Genomic DNA, 14,464 nt, shown 5'->3' with positions numbered 1-14,464 from the left:
AGCTTTTCAACTTTACACAGTTGTCATTGTTTTTGTTACTTCCTTAGAGTTCATCACTTTAAAATGGTTATCTACAGAAGTTGAACCTGCAGTACCATCAGTGCACAGCTAGAACCAATAGCTCTATCACCGATAATTATGTGTGTGTTTGTGTGTGTGTGTGTGAGATTTCTTTAGCTGCTACACAAAATTGTGGGCCACATTAAAAAGCCACAGAAATACTGAATTAGCACATTACTGTAATTATTATTACCTAATGAAGTACTAACATGTTACTTAACTAGCACGTTACTGTAATATTATTACCCATTCTAAACCATGGTGTTTAAATCCCTATCAACCAATCGTATACTCCACCATCTAATTATCCCAAAAAACAATAATTATGGTGTCACAGGTAGTTCTCTTAATGACTAAAGTGTTGATACATACTACATAACCATGTACACCATCCTTAACTACTAGCACAATTACCTTATAAGAGTACACAAGTTGAAATGCTGAATAGGTTGAGTTTATTTCACAATGTATGCATATTTCCAATTTTATATAGACTCTACTGTAGGAACTGACATTTTGCAAACTAATATATGTAGTTAGCTACCAGTTGTATATATATATATATATATATATATATATACTCGCTAAAACTAAACAATACCAAAATGATACCAGAAAAATTAATGGTGTCTTCCATACATGGACATGGCAATATACTTTAGCCAATTTAAATATGTGTTTGAACTGAGATGGTTATATATAGCTACGGGCTATCATTTTAAAAGTTTTTGGCAGTAGGCTTCAATTCTAGCATACATGCACCACTGCTACATTGATAATGAATGATAAACATTTAGGAGAAGTAAATGGTTATATACACACCAAGGTACGTACTACTATACTAGCACTTAATACTAATAATTATGTGTTTGATACCACACATCAAGTACATTATACAAGTGTATGCATGCAGATAGGTTTTGTTACATAACAAATTTATCAATCTTCATTTGGTCTTACAAAGTTAAAACACAAATCAAGGAGTTCAAATAGTGTTAGAAAACCAGCTCCAGTAAACAATCCAATGTAGCCACCAAAGTCTATTAGGAACTGTGCTAGGCTGTACTCCAGTCCTTCCTCCATTGTGGTGGTAGTGAGACTATCATAGTAGATCTGCACCTGAGCAAAATTTTTGGACAAGAATGATTCTGTGAAGTTCTCATTCAAGTAATATTTTTCTGTCCCATTTTCATCCATTGTAGTGCTAACCACAAACTCTGGTGAAGGAGATTCTTTTATAGCCGAGCTGCTTATATTTAAAATGGAAACAAAATGAGATGCTGGAAATGTTGCATAGGATAGTGTTTTAGTGTACTGGGAGTACTCACATGCAGGTGGACAATTACACTGACTCATGTTAAACATATCTGAGGCATTATACTGGCAAATATTATTTAGCATGCAAACCTCAGCAGGGCCAGGTAAGTATTGTAGTTTGCAGTCACAATTCTTCACAATAAAATCTGTGACACACTCAGCTATACAAGATACTCGTCCATAAGTCTTAAAATATTTCAAGTTGATGTTATTTTCACATTGTCCACCCTGTGAAGTAGTCAACAATTTGTAGTCGACTTTGTTTAGTGCAACCCTTGTTAGTTGACCGGTAGGGATTGAGAAACTACCAACAGCATCAAAATATGAGAAATGGTCAGGATGATGAATGAAGATGTTAAACCCAATTGAGTCACTTTCTGCTAAGAAATATTCATATTCCTCAGCATTTAAGACCAGCGATAGTCCAGCTCTGCGACCAGGTCTACTAATAGTTGAGATGGGCCCATTCTCACCAGAGTTAATAGTGTAGCAGTTTCCATTGATACTTGATCTCTGTGTGAAGTTAGACACATTGCATATCTGACTATCAAGTCGACAACTAAATAGCATATCCTCCAATTGATGGCCAGAATTGTTAAAGAAGAGCGATGAATTTTCCATACCAAATACACCTGGGTATTGATCAAAATAATTATCAGCATCTAAAGTCTCATTAAGCCAAGGATCATCTGAGATCAGGTTAAATGCAATAACTAATTCATTTAAGTCAACGTCAGTGTCTTTGACAACTGATCTCCTGTACATGTTTGAATTGCAAATTGTAATTGCTGGAAACGGAAGTGATCTATGTGAGTACTGCTTTGAAAACAAAATTGTCTTCTTTTCAACATACTGTACAGTAACAAAATAAATAGCTGCCAGCATGATGAGTAGTGACAGAAGAAATATGATGATCCAGCAGGTTATTCGTGTCTGCGATCTTTTGCCACTGGCTATGTGTGGCAGACCATGAAATGATGTGTTAGTGAAGAAAATAAACAATGCTCTCCACACTTTCATTCTCCAAGTACTAGCTAACTGTCTATTGCTGTCACTCAAGGGAACTTCATTGAGCAGGATGTGGCTACGGTTTATGCTGTGACAACTCCTTGCCAAAATGGCCATTTCATCTTGCCAGGCATCTTTACATATGCTACTCCTCTCACTGATGTTATCTCCTTTATGGTGATTAATGGGTGCAAGTTTAACTGGTGAACGTTTCACAAAATGATCTGTGTTTGCACCAGGTACAGCTCCATTCTTAGTGGTATTTTCTGGAGTAACCCGTAATAGCTCCACACTTTGATCTGTCATGGCTAACAACTATAGACAAACAAATACTGAAGATAAGTTGTGTGACTCTATGTAGTGGTATCTGCCCATACAGACTGCATTACAAATCTGTAGCATTTTACTGCCAATCAAATCATGTTGTTGATATTTAATGAATTTGTTTTTGTTTTTGAATTACCATAATAGAATTAAGAAATACGTATTGTGTGGGCAACATCAAATGTACTTTATTTTCCATAAAGTACAGATGAAGTATGAACTGCACTTTATAGCCCACCAACTGTACTTCAAACTTACAGTTATGACAGTAATTGATTGCTGTCAACAACCCTCAGGACGGCTGGACATCATACCGTAATTAACAGCAAAAATTTAAAGTTTATAATTGGCAGGCCTGTGTATAGTACACTAGAAGGAAGCTAGGATAACTATAGTACACTAGAAGGAAGCTAGGATAACTATAGTACACTAGAAGGAAGCTAGGATAACTATAGTACACCAGAAGGAAGCTAGGATAACTATAGTACACCAGAAGGAAGCTAGGATAACTATAGTACACTAGAAGGAAGCTGGGATAACTATAGTACACTAGAAGGAAGCTGGGATAACTATAGTACACTAGAAGGAAGCTGGGATAACTATAGTACACTAGAAGGAAGCTGGGATAACTATAGTACACTAGAAGGAAGCTGGGATAACTATAGTACACTAGAAGGAAGCTAGGATAACTATAGTACACTAGAAGGAAGCTAGGATAACTATAGTACACTAGAAGGAAGCTAGGATAACTATAGTACACTAGAAGGAAGCTGGGATAACTATAGTACACTAGAAGGAAGCTAGGATAACTATAGTACACTAGAAGGAAGCTAGGATAACTATAGTACACTAGAAGGAAGCTGGGATAACTATAGTACACTAGAAGGAAGCTAGGATAACTTGACATGTGCAAGTGTATTGTGAACTGGACTTCAATACACTAAAACACTCCTTAAATAATTTACACCAATGCTTTGCTCATGTTATACAAGCACTTGGCCTTGCCTTGTGCTTTATTAACATCTAAGTCACCCATCTTGTGTTTTACTATAAATTATATTGATTGATATAGCACTTGTGACAATGTCTACATAATGAACATGTTATATGCTTGTATGTCTTCAGGACTCAGGTTACAATTATAATTTCAGACTGTTATTTTGTATACCTTCACTGCCTAAGTTGTACGGCTTTATAATCTGTCTGCATTCCTTCAATGAATTTTTTCATATGTCAAAGTGGTCTTTGTGCCAGGACAAAGCGCACATCATATGGAACTAAATTGCCTTTTAAATAAGCTTCTAATGGCTGTCATTCGTGGTATATAGCTCTTTCAATGCATTGGATGTAGAGTAAAACTTACTACAAGTAAATACCTATGCCACTTGACTTACCCATGTATGTATAACTAGGTATTACACAGCCAGCCTAAGGAGTGGCTTAGCAGTTGAGACAAGTGACAGGTAGCAAATTGTGATGTACTGAGCTTGAATTAGAGTAAAGCGTTCATCTTTATGGAACAATGTTTGTTGCTATTTCATGAAGCCTCTTCTTACTATGCCCAACCTTTCAAATAATCATTTTCAAGGCTGCTGACAGAGGTAGAGGGAGGGGAAAATGGGGCATTTTTCCCTGGGGCCCACTTTGTAAGAGGCCCCAAGAGAGCCTCCAGGGGCCTCATAGTTGCCCCCATAGCTACATTATCCACATATACAATAAAATGAACATACAACAGTGCAAATTGTCCCAGAAACAGGAAGCCTCAGTAAGAGATACCATTTAACAAGTTCAATAAGATCCATATTTCCAGGGACAGTTAACTATTACTTGTAATAATCTTATAAGGTGCTTAACTATATAGAGCACTGTGACACTGCATGACTTCAATACAATTAAACGATACTTTAATAGAACAGACACCCTAATACAGCAGTCAGGCAACAATTCAGTTAGCTTTCTGCCAAATACATACTACTTAGGAAATTTTAAACACTATACACTATGCTAGACTGATTTTAACAGTTTGTTAGAGTAACTGCTGTAACTTAGGCCAGGAAACCTTGATCAATTGTTTCTCGTCCCTACCTGCATCCCATTTTACCCCACTGCCTCTAATTTCAATATTGCTGTTATTGATCATGTGAACATGTATTTTGATGCTAAGAAGGTTGGCTATCATTTTACAGCACAGCAAATGTCACTTGTGCTACAGAAATGGTGGTAAAACGTTCTTAAAAAGGCTTACGCTAACCTTTATAGTAACAGACAGCTTAATTTGGAGTATTTCCTTTAATAATGAATAATGAAAAATGATGGAAATCTGGATTTTTGTGGATGAGAAACGAGCAATCAAGTTTTACTGGCCTTATACTATAAATTATAATTCAAGCCTGAAATACTCTAATAGAGCAGTCATCCTGATACAACAGTCAAATAAACATTAATAATTACACTGTGAAAAAAAACTATTGAAATCACTCTCACACTCAATCTCAGAGGATCTAATTTTCAAAAATTTCCTGGGCATGCTCCCCAGACTCCCCTACACAGTAAAAACAAACTAGTGAACGTCACTACTAATTGTAGTGAACATCACTACTGATGTCTGCCACAATACTCACTACATTGACCACCAAGTAGTGACGTTCACTACAAAATGTAGTGACGTTCACTACAAAAAGTAGTGAACGTCACTACTTAAAAGTAGTGAGTATTGTGGCAGAGCAATTCACTACTAAATTTTTACAGTGTAGGCTGGCTTGATATTCTTCGCATGCTAAAGGTGTTAGCTACCTAGTTACTGTGTAGCCTAAATATTTAGAGACGAAAAATTTCTGCTGATTTTACGGTTTTGGAGGATACCAGCGACTTGAAACATTTATAGTCTAATTAATACATTTTGGAAGTGTTTGCAAATCTGTGAAAGATTTAAATTAGGTAACATTGCTCAATCTCGAAAAATTTGCCCCTCAAAATATTTAGACTATATGGTATATCAGTTATAGGGGCCTCACATTATAAATTTGCCCTGGGCCCCCTAAATTCTCTCTGCATTTTCAATACACACATCAATAATCTGTAGTATACAGACAGTAAGGCAAATCCTGTACATAAAAGAACTAGCATTGGCACCTACTCTACATGCAGGACAATAATTAAAATTTTTGGAAATTAGTGCATTGGAAACCAAGCATACCCTAAAGCTGTGTAGCATACATAATGTCACTTTTAATTAAAGCGCATGAGACTTAATTCCTGCATGCAAGTACAGTGAAATGATGCATGTGAACATATGTATCACAACAGGTACAAACTATCTGGTGCTAGTAGTATCCTACAGGTATGCATGACTTCAGCAAAAGAATAAATTTGCACATATAATACATCAGACCAGTACTATTATTCGGAGAATCAACTGTGGTTTGCAATTGGAGTCTCTACATTATGATCTTCAATTTGCTGTAGTATTTATATCTTCCCTATGTGTAGGACAATTTAAGTTTCTTTTAAAGCCGAAGGCCAGCTGTGGGCATACACCTGGTTTACTGAAATTGTTTTCGTAAAAGTGTGTGTATGTCTGTGTGTGTGTACCTATCTATATCTATATTTGTCTATACACACCCACGTGAGCAAAATCATTAAATGGTAAATGTTTATGTAAAAAGTGAAAGTGAAGTGATATCTGTATTAAACCTCTCAGTGCACAGGCATCTGAGGTGGTTTCTTTTTGGCAGTCTGAATCCCAGACTTTGTGAATTACCTTCCCTTCAGGCATTTAATAACTGAAAAACAATGGTGCAGGCCTCGTAGACTACCAGAAATAGCCTATCCCTTCAAGTTGGAAAGGGGGTGTATCCCCTACATTTGCAATGAGGCTTTGTCGAGAGAGTTTGTGGGAAAACATGATAGTCAAACTATAAAACAGTTTAGAAGATACTTCTGTGGGTAATATGTTGTTAAAAGTAGTTTGTGTAACAAGAATAATTACAAAAATTTTGTTAATTACGAAATCCGAGAATTATACACTAATATATATTATTGCACAACCGAAAACCTATTGGTTACAATAATAATTCATAGTTGGTTAATTCCAGATGAGTTAGCTAGCTGCATGTCTAGTAGATATGGCTGCATGGTGCCTGATTTTTAGAAGTAGCTCAACTTGTTTTGATCCACATTACCCACAATATGTAACATCGGCATGAGTGATTTGCCAGAAATATATGCAAAAGCATGACAATTAAGCAGGAGGAAAAGTGTGCATGCATATATTATTTCAGACACAAACATGACGGCCATGTGCAGGTCCAAGTAACATGTGTACATTTTAGGCAAATCACAAGTTCCCACGTTACAACTCATTAATATATTCCGCTTTGAGGATGCAAGTGTGGGAAACTGCAGGCATGCTTTTGCAAATGTATTTATATGAATTTCACTTGAGGATAATGTATTGAACAACAACAAGGCATTGCTGAAGCCAAAACGTAAGCATATCAACACAAGCTTGCAAACTCTTTGATTGTGGGTATGAAATAAACACATTAAGCCTCATAATAATGTTATTTATAAGTGTATCAAGGTATTTACTAGCCATGAATAAACTAACATTGCTAATGGCTTATTAGCAATGTTAGTTTAGTTAATGGTCATTAGCAATGTGAATACATTGCTAATGACCAAACTGTAACATGACGCCAGACATCTATTATCAATCAAAGTGGAAACACAAGCTCATAATGATGGTTTGAGTACACTAAAGTACTTACTTTACTAGCCATAAAGTATGGTGTGCTAATGGCTTAAGTGCCACACCCAGTAACATCATGCCAGGTGTCCATTGTCAATCAAATCTGCAATATAAACTAACCTGTGGTCTTCTTCATTCAATTTCCAAGTCTGCAGGTTAACTCTTTATAAAACTAAAACCCACAATTGATCCTGTGAAGTATCACTATATTAAAGCAGAGGAGATAACACAGTTTCATCAAAAGAAATCTGGTGATTTCTTAGAATGATGCCTAGAATACATTAACGAAAAATGAAGATAGTGTATCATACAGTACTATAGTACTGTAGGACGACGTATGGGCATGGCCCATGATAAAATATCACCCAAAAGCCTGCCTCAATTTCCCCTCATGACGACATGACAGTATTGATTGGGTAAAATCTTGCCCAAACGTGCCTTCAGAAACGGTTTTGCCAAGTTGGTATAGAATTAAAATTATTTAATGGAATTTTCTACTGCCTATATTGATAGCCATACAATACATGTGCTATTGTCTTACTTTATCCTTCCATATACATGGGAATAGCACAGTATGGGTTTGCATCCATGTTTCACAATGCTATTGCACTAACATATTGGAATACACATTTAGGTAGTTCAGTGAGCTGTTCTCTGTTGTTGATGAGATGTCACCTGCCACCAGGAAATGGACTGTTTGTGGAATGGCATCCACAAAGCATATGTATGAAAGTAGACAATTGTTGTGAGTTAGTTTGGCATAGCTGCGTGTAAGTAGTCTGGCAGCTACGCCAGGCATTGGTACCATTGGTATGTATCAGTAGTATGGGTGCAGCTGGAATGTAAGTGGACAGCCCTTGTGCTTTCATAAATATAATTATTAGATCATGATTGCTGCAGATCATAATCTCACTCATGAACATGAGAATCAATATATTTACATATGTGACGGTAGCTAGCTTTTTAATAGTGGTCATGAATTGACAAAAAGTTCACAAACAAGTATCGTAAGCAATCAATTATCGACACGCTTATTACCACAGGACGTACCTTCGTGTTCAGTCGTCCTTTACGCATCCTTTTCAGCTGGATTATTTGACCTGACATCGTCTTCAAGTATCCCAAATCTGCTGTCCATAATTGCCTTCCTTGAGCAGTAATGGCTGAATAGAGTCTCAGCCAAAATAATCAGTTACCAACACCACGTCTCGATTAACGGAAACTCATAAGGCTTGCGTGTTTCATTTACTGGAACCTGGTATTGCAACGGCTATTATGCTTTATCCGAACCCACAAAAAATCTGAAAAAAATCCCACATAATTGTAAAGGTATAACCGACATTCAAACAAAAATTTGAGTCTAGACATTACGTAACACATGAGTTATGATTTTTTTAAAATACGCACGCAAAAAAATGATTATTAAATGACTTAGTAATCAATATAATCTGTGTTAAACAAGTCAGTTGGATGATCTACAGTAAGCAATGTGGACAAAAGAGCTCTCTGCCATATTTATCATACAGAATATCATTCATACAAACTTCATGTAGCCACCTGTTACAAGCACATTGTACCCAATCTTCCACTTCATCATCACCTTGAAATGGTTCAAAACACACACAGCATGTGTTATGACTTTCATTTGTCGCAACATCATAGGAGCTCTCAGACACTGAAAGGGTAGAGGAGGCTGCTTCATCAGCAGCACTTACTCTTGGAAACTTCACTGCAAGTGGAGGTGGTTCATTCTCACTGTTCCTTTTTTTGCCTCGCTGTTGACTGATTTGTCCTGTAGCATTCCTCTCTGCCTTCTTAGCAGCTGCTAGGGCCTTCTTTTCTGCAACCAGAATCTTCTTTTTTCTCTGTTCTTCTTCTTTAGCCTTTTTCCTTTGTTCTCTTTCTATTTTCTTCCTTTCTTTTTCCTCCTCTTGCTGCTTTCGTTTCTCTTCACGATCTTTAAGGATAGAAACACACTTTTCACTTGTCAAGACCCTAGCTCCTGAAATTCTTACAGAAGTCTCTGTTTTCTGTGGCTTAGCATCTGGAACAAACTTAACTAAATACTTTGATATATATCTCAAGTTGTGAGATTGGTCTCCAGTGGCATTTTTGTCATCTCTCTCTACTACAGTGTTCTCTGTTCTGTCTGCTGCTGTTAATGTAGCTCTCAGCTCACTTTCTACTTCAGTGTTTTCTGCTTCATGTGCTGTTAACGTGGCTCTTAAATCACCTTCTCCTCCATTGTTCTCTGTTACATCTACACTCCCTGCAATGAACCGTACTTCTTTTCTGCATGATCTTTCCATACCCAGCCTGTGCTACCTCCACCAAAAAGTTTGCAAACTCGCCCTCTTCAACTGCTGACAGCAATGGCTTGGGTCCTGGTTTGTCACCATGGCTTACTTTCCCTGAAATTCTGTCATGCAAAGTGGATTTTGGGACACCATGCTTCTTAGCAGCTCGTAAAATAGGGGTGTTCTCATCAGTCACTGCCTTCATTGCAGCCTCCATATCCTTATCTGTCCATTGTTTACGCTATTTACCACAAATCTCAGTGTTGACAGCTGGAGGTGCTGATTTCGTTTGTGGTCTGCCTTGTCTTCTCTTATTATTCTTTGGCAGCAAAGGTTGGAACGGCGTTTGAGATCTAAATGATACTGTTTCTGGTGATGCTCCGACAACAGTTGACATGGCCCGACAACAGCCCTTTCAAACACTACAATAAAGCAGTTACACTTACTGACTAGTCATAGTTTTATTAACAAACCTTATCACAATTATCAGCAGTAGTTAAACAAACCAATGCCGAGCGGGTTAATGTCAGCCATGTGGTTGCCAGGTGGAATAATGTTGTTTTCTCTAGTAAAACACCCATCCGATATTTGAAATACCCGTTTCCGTTTATTGAGTCAATCCGATAATTGATTGCTTATGATATAAGAAAAAAATAGGAAATTTAACTGAGCTAGAGTAGGGACAATGTAGTACCACTGCAATAAAAAGCACAGAAACAAGCTGGATCGGAGTAGTACGTAATGTCCAGATATTGTAAAACAGTTAAGAAATGTAACAACTTTAAACAGGCTGTAGGACCAGGTGTCCTACAGACCTTCAGCACTTGTGCTGTAAAGCCTTAATAAATAAATAAAATAAATTGAAAAAAAAGAAGTGAATATTCTTACTGTGCATTTTGATTGTAAAACCTCTGTAGCACAAGTAAGGATATTCACTTCTAATTGTTTTACAGTATCTGGACATTACATACTATACCAGCTACCCCAATTCAGCTTGTCTCAGTACTTGTTATTGCAGCAGTATTACATTGTCCCTACTCTAGTTTAAAATTTCTAATTATTTCTTATACTTGTCAAATATATACTCCCTCCTAGGAGGGTTACAGTACTCATTAATGCATTCTTGAGCATTGATAGCAGTGCTATATTGCATTTGTACACCTTCTCTCTTTGTGAAGTGAGGTCATTGAGGTGATATAAACAATAAATTAATGCACTGGGAACCACGCATTAAACATCAGCACCATTCATGTCCTAACACTATGTAGCTAACATGAATGATGAAATCATTTTTACAGTACCCATGAGTCTATACCACCCTGCAAGTATATAGTAAAATGATGTGAAGGGTTAACTGAGGGATCATGCATCTACAAGCATACAGAAAGTACTATTTTATTTACCCCTACCCTTGTACCCAAAAGTGTACTGATATTAAAAGTGTTGTTGCCATGCTAAAGGTTAATAATGATCAGTGTCATTGTTTAACTTTCCTCACTGCATCTGCCTGCTTCATCCTCTGATTTATTCACTATTTAGGCACATACGTAGCTCTCCCCCAAAACAGTCATTCAGACTTCAACTAAGTTCAACTATGACCCAGCATACCCCACTTTTAATGCTCTAACTGGACACTACTGCTAAATTACTTTTTTTATGCAGCGCTACTAATGGCAACATTTTAAAGCATGCATGTGAATCCCCTTAGCGTACTCTCTGTACTCTTGCAAAATGTTGAAAATGATGGATGATCCTTAACTGTATGTGAGTTAAATCAACACAAGTGAGGTGCAAGTATTACATGTCCTATTATGCAGGGGCACATGTACAGACTTCAGTTTTTGATTGCAATGGAAATTGTATGCCAGTACTATTCACAATAGAGTCAGTGTAGAAAATAATGGTTTGAGCAAAAATAATTTTAACATGCAGATGGATCTCCCAGGCTAACTTTTTAAGTATAGGCTAGTAGTTAATATCAAAAAGGACAAAAGAGTTAGCTACTCTAAAAGCAAACAAACTGGCCTGCTCTATATCTATCTAATTTGCTACTCTATACAGTCCATAATATTATATGCTGTGAAGCAATAGGATGCTATGAACGTAAAAAAAACTTATATATGCAACTGGTGGGAAAATTATGCTACAGTAACCACAACAGGCACTATACCAGCTGAAAAAGGAAAGAAAGAAGGAAAGAAGGAAGAAGGAAAGTATGTATAAACTTGTAATAAACATTTAAGGTACGTATAGCCAGATGATGAGCATTTCATTTTGCATGTGAAACATGTCGATACATGCACAGAATGCATGGTGAGTAAGCGCATGTCATCAATAATCTGAAAAAGTATGTCACGAAAAGAGAAGGAAAAATAATGCGACCAGTTTGGCAACCAAGGCATGTACTGACAAGGAACTTTATAGTAATTATTATGCGCTCATCACCTGAAGTTTGTTATTGTAGATCACTATACACATTTGTTCTTCCGGTATAAACTTCCGGTTTGAACCATTTAACAGTGCAATCCTTCACCTCTTAGAACACCAAATTTTAATTATATCATGTGAGTGAACATCTTGTTATATGGAAAATCACGATGCCTATCGTGTGCCAATTATCAGCATGGGGTATCTATTATCGGAAACTGTACATGTACTTTCGTGATTGATCAATTATCGGCACAATGTGCGATTTTGTGTGTAACTCCATGATGCCTCATTGGTTCTTAGTAAAAATTTTCTGGGAGGTGCAGTCCTTGGATAACTCCATTTCACAGAAGTTTTACGAAGATGAGGCCAGCCATTCAAGAGATATTCAGGTTAGACGTAAAAGCATACTGGTTCCAATATAAATTAATTTTTATGCAATTCCATGCATAACCAGCATAGCTTGTATAGGGTTTAACAACAATAATCACCAAATGAAAACGATTCTAAGAAATGTTTTGGAGGATATAACAGCCCATTGTGGAACTAGGTAGCCTCCATATACCCTGTAGTCTCTATAGTTTACCAGTGCCGATAATCGGTACCTGCCAATAATTGGCGACTTACACTAACTGCTTTTTTGAATACTCACTACCCAATGACTAAAAGAAAAAGCAATCTGACGACACAAGATTATCTCTCTACCCAAGAGTGTTTTCACCTCAAAACGTCTATTACTTCAGAGCTGTAAAAGCTTATCACATCAATAGCCAACACGCCCGGCATGTATTGCTACTAAGTATTGACTGTAGTAGTGACACGTGTCTTTTGAAACATAGTCACAATAGCATTATCTAGTGGTAGTTAACAATTCTTTGAATAGGTACATTTGCTATAGGATTAACTAGTCACATGCTAGAACAGCCTGGGGTCATCAAGGTGGGTCAATTAATTATTACATCATTGAGTGTTAACTTTATCCACTGAAGAATCCTAGTAACTCATGTCTTAGTTTTAAAACAACGGCCCATGTGACTGGAATTTCGTTAAGAGTCCTCAAAATATTTGTCAACGTTTATAGCTAAGTGATCTACACAGTAAGACACCTGTATAAAATATCTGTCTCTGCATCATGATGTCATTGTCTAAATACGCATACACAAAGACTATGTATGGCCTCACTTGTGCTGATACGCTTTCACGCTACTTCACAGATTCACGCCCTCTCCTTTTCCTCCAACGGTATTTTCCCGTAAAATGTTGTAAACTCGTTTGCGTCGTTTCCGTCGATACATTTTTTTAAAAACAGATACAAAATAAAATAAACACATTAAACAGATGACAGTGAGTCAAGCTGAACCTCTGCCAAGCGCAGTTCAGCAGAGGTAGTGGGGCGCTCCACATGTACAGGTCTCACGGTCCTACTGCCCCGGATAGCCAAGATGGCAGAACGGAGTAAAGAAAATGAGAAGGAACATCGCATTAGTGAAAGTGTCTTGGTATAGGGTGTGCCATGTTTCTTAGAGAGTAAATCAGCTACATACACCGACCGTTCGATACCGACGCTTGTTTGGAATGCAGGTACAGGGTCTGTTTCTACCCACTACTACTGGTGGAATGGGTGATGCTAGTATCATGCTACTACTCAGTTTTATAAGAGATTGGCCAACCTTTTGAGTGCAAAGCACAGTCTTTCTTATGGAATAGTGATGGGATGGCTGAGATGTAAATTAAGCTTCTCTTTGTTGAGGTCTGCAATTATGTGCATTCGCGGTGCCAGGTCCAGTCAGTTTGCACTGTCCCATTCCTGAGGCACCGATTGCTGTGCAAGTCGCTGAGGCCCATATTTAAGATAACTTGTTTTTGTTTTTATTATGTCCTGTTTTATCTTATGTCATCGATTAAATTGTACTAACCTAAATTTTTTTTTAAAAACTACAAGTTGACCCACTAGCTATGGTAAAAGTGACATCATATTTGTGCTCGATCACAAAGATTAAAAAAAGCAGTCTGGCCACGCGAGACCATAGCCAGGGGCGATCCAGGGGGGTTCAAAGGGTTCCATGGAACCACCCTTTTGAAAGGGCCTCTCTTACTTGAGATATTCTAATAGAGCAGTCAAGATTGAGATATTCTATTATAAATAGAGCAGCCACAGTATTCCCTTAAGAGGAGCAGTGTAGCAGGCTATATACGTGTGGAGTTATATAAATAAGGAAAAATATATAGTTAGTGAGGGTATCTATGGTGAGGGGCAGCTATTGCCAGCAGGTGATGATCT

At 37.3% G+C, this 14,464-nt stretch overlaps 2 protein-coding genes across 3 annotated transcripts; both read right to left on the bottom strand.

Annotated features, from left to right (window-relative positions):
• Window positions 1–910: 910 nt before the first annotated feature.
• LOC136238462 (acid-sensing ion channel 1A-like) lies at window positions 911–13,436 on the bottom strand. 2 transcript variants are annotated; one of them, XM_066028992.1, is made up of 2 exons: window positions 13,366–13,436; window positions 911–2,700 (listed from the first exon to the last, which is right to left on the bottom strand). In XM_066028992.1, the coding sequence occupies exon 2, from the start codon at window positions 2,689–2,691 to the stop codon at window positions 1,000–1,002; it is 1,692 nt and encodes a 563-aa protein (XP_065885064.1). In that variant the 5' UTR covers window positions 2,692–2,700; window positions 13,366–13,436; the 3' UTR covers window positions 911–999. The 2 variants fall into 2 exon arrangements, with proteins under 2 accessions (XP_065885064.1, XP_065885063.1); XM_066028991.1 differs by lacking the exon at window positions 13,366–13,436 and adding an exon at window positions 8,510–8,700.
• Window positions 8,866–10,355, bottom strand: LOC136239100 (uncharacterized). The gene is made up of 2 exons (XM_066029838.1): window positions 10,230–10,355; window positions 8,866–10,178 (listed from the first exon to the last, which is right to left on the bottom strand). The coding sequence occupies exon 2, from the start codon at window positions 9,766–9,768 to the stop codon at window positions 8,935–8,937; it is 834 nt and encodes a 277-aa protein (XP_065885910.1). The 5' UTR covers window positions 9,769–10,178; window positions 10,230–10,355; the 3' UTR covers window positions 8,866–8,934.
• Window positions 13,437–14,464: the final 1,028 nt, after the last annotated feature.

Source organism: Dysidea avara, chromosome 11, assembly GCF_963678975.1.
Source record: "Dysidea avara chromosome 11, odDysAvar1.4, whole genome shotgun sequence".
NCBI lineage: Eukaryota > Metazoa > Porifera > Demospongiae > Dictyoceratida > Dysideidae > Dysidea > Dysidea avara.
Note: the sequence above shows the minus strand (reverse complement) of the source record. Positions and strands in the feature narration are given on the sequence as shown.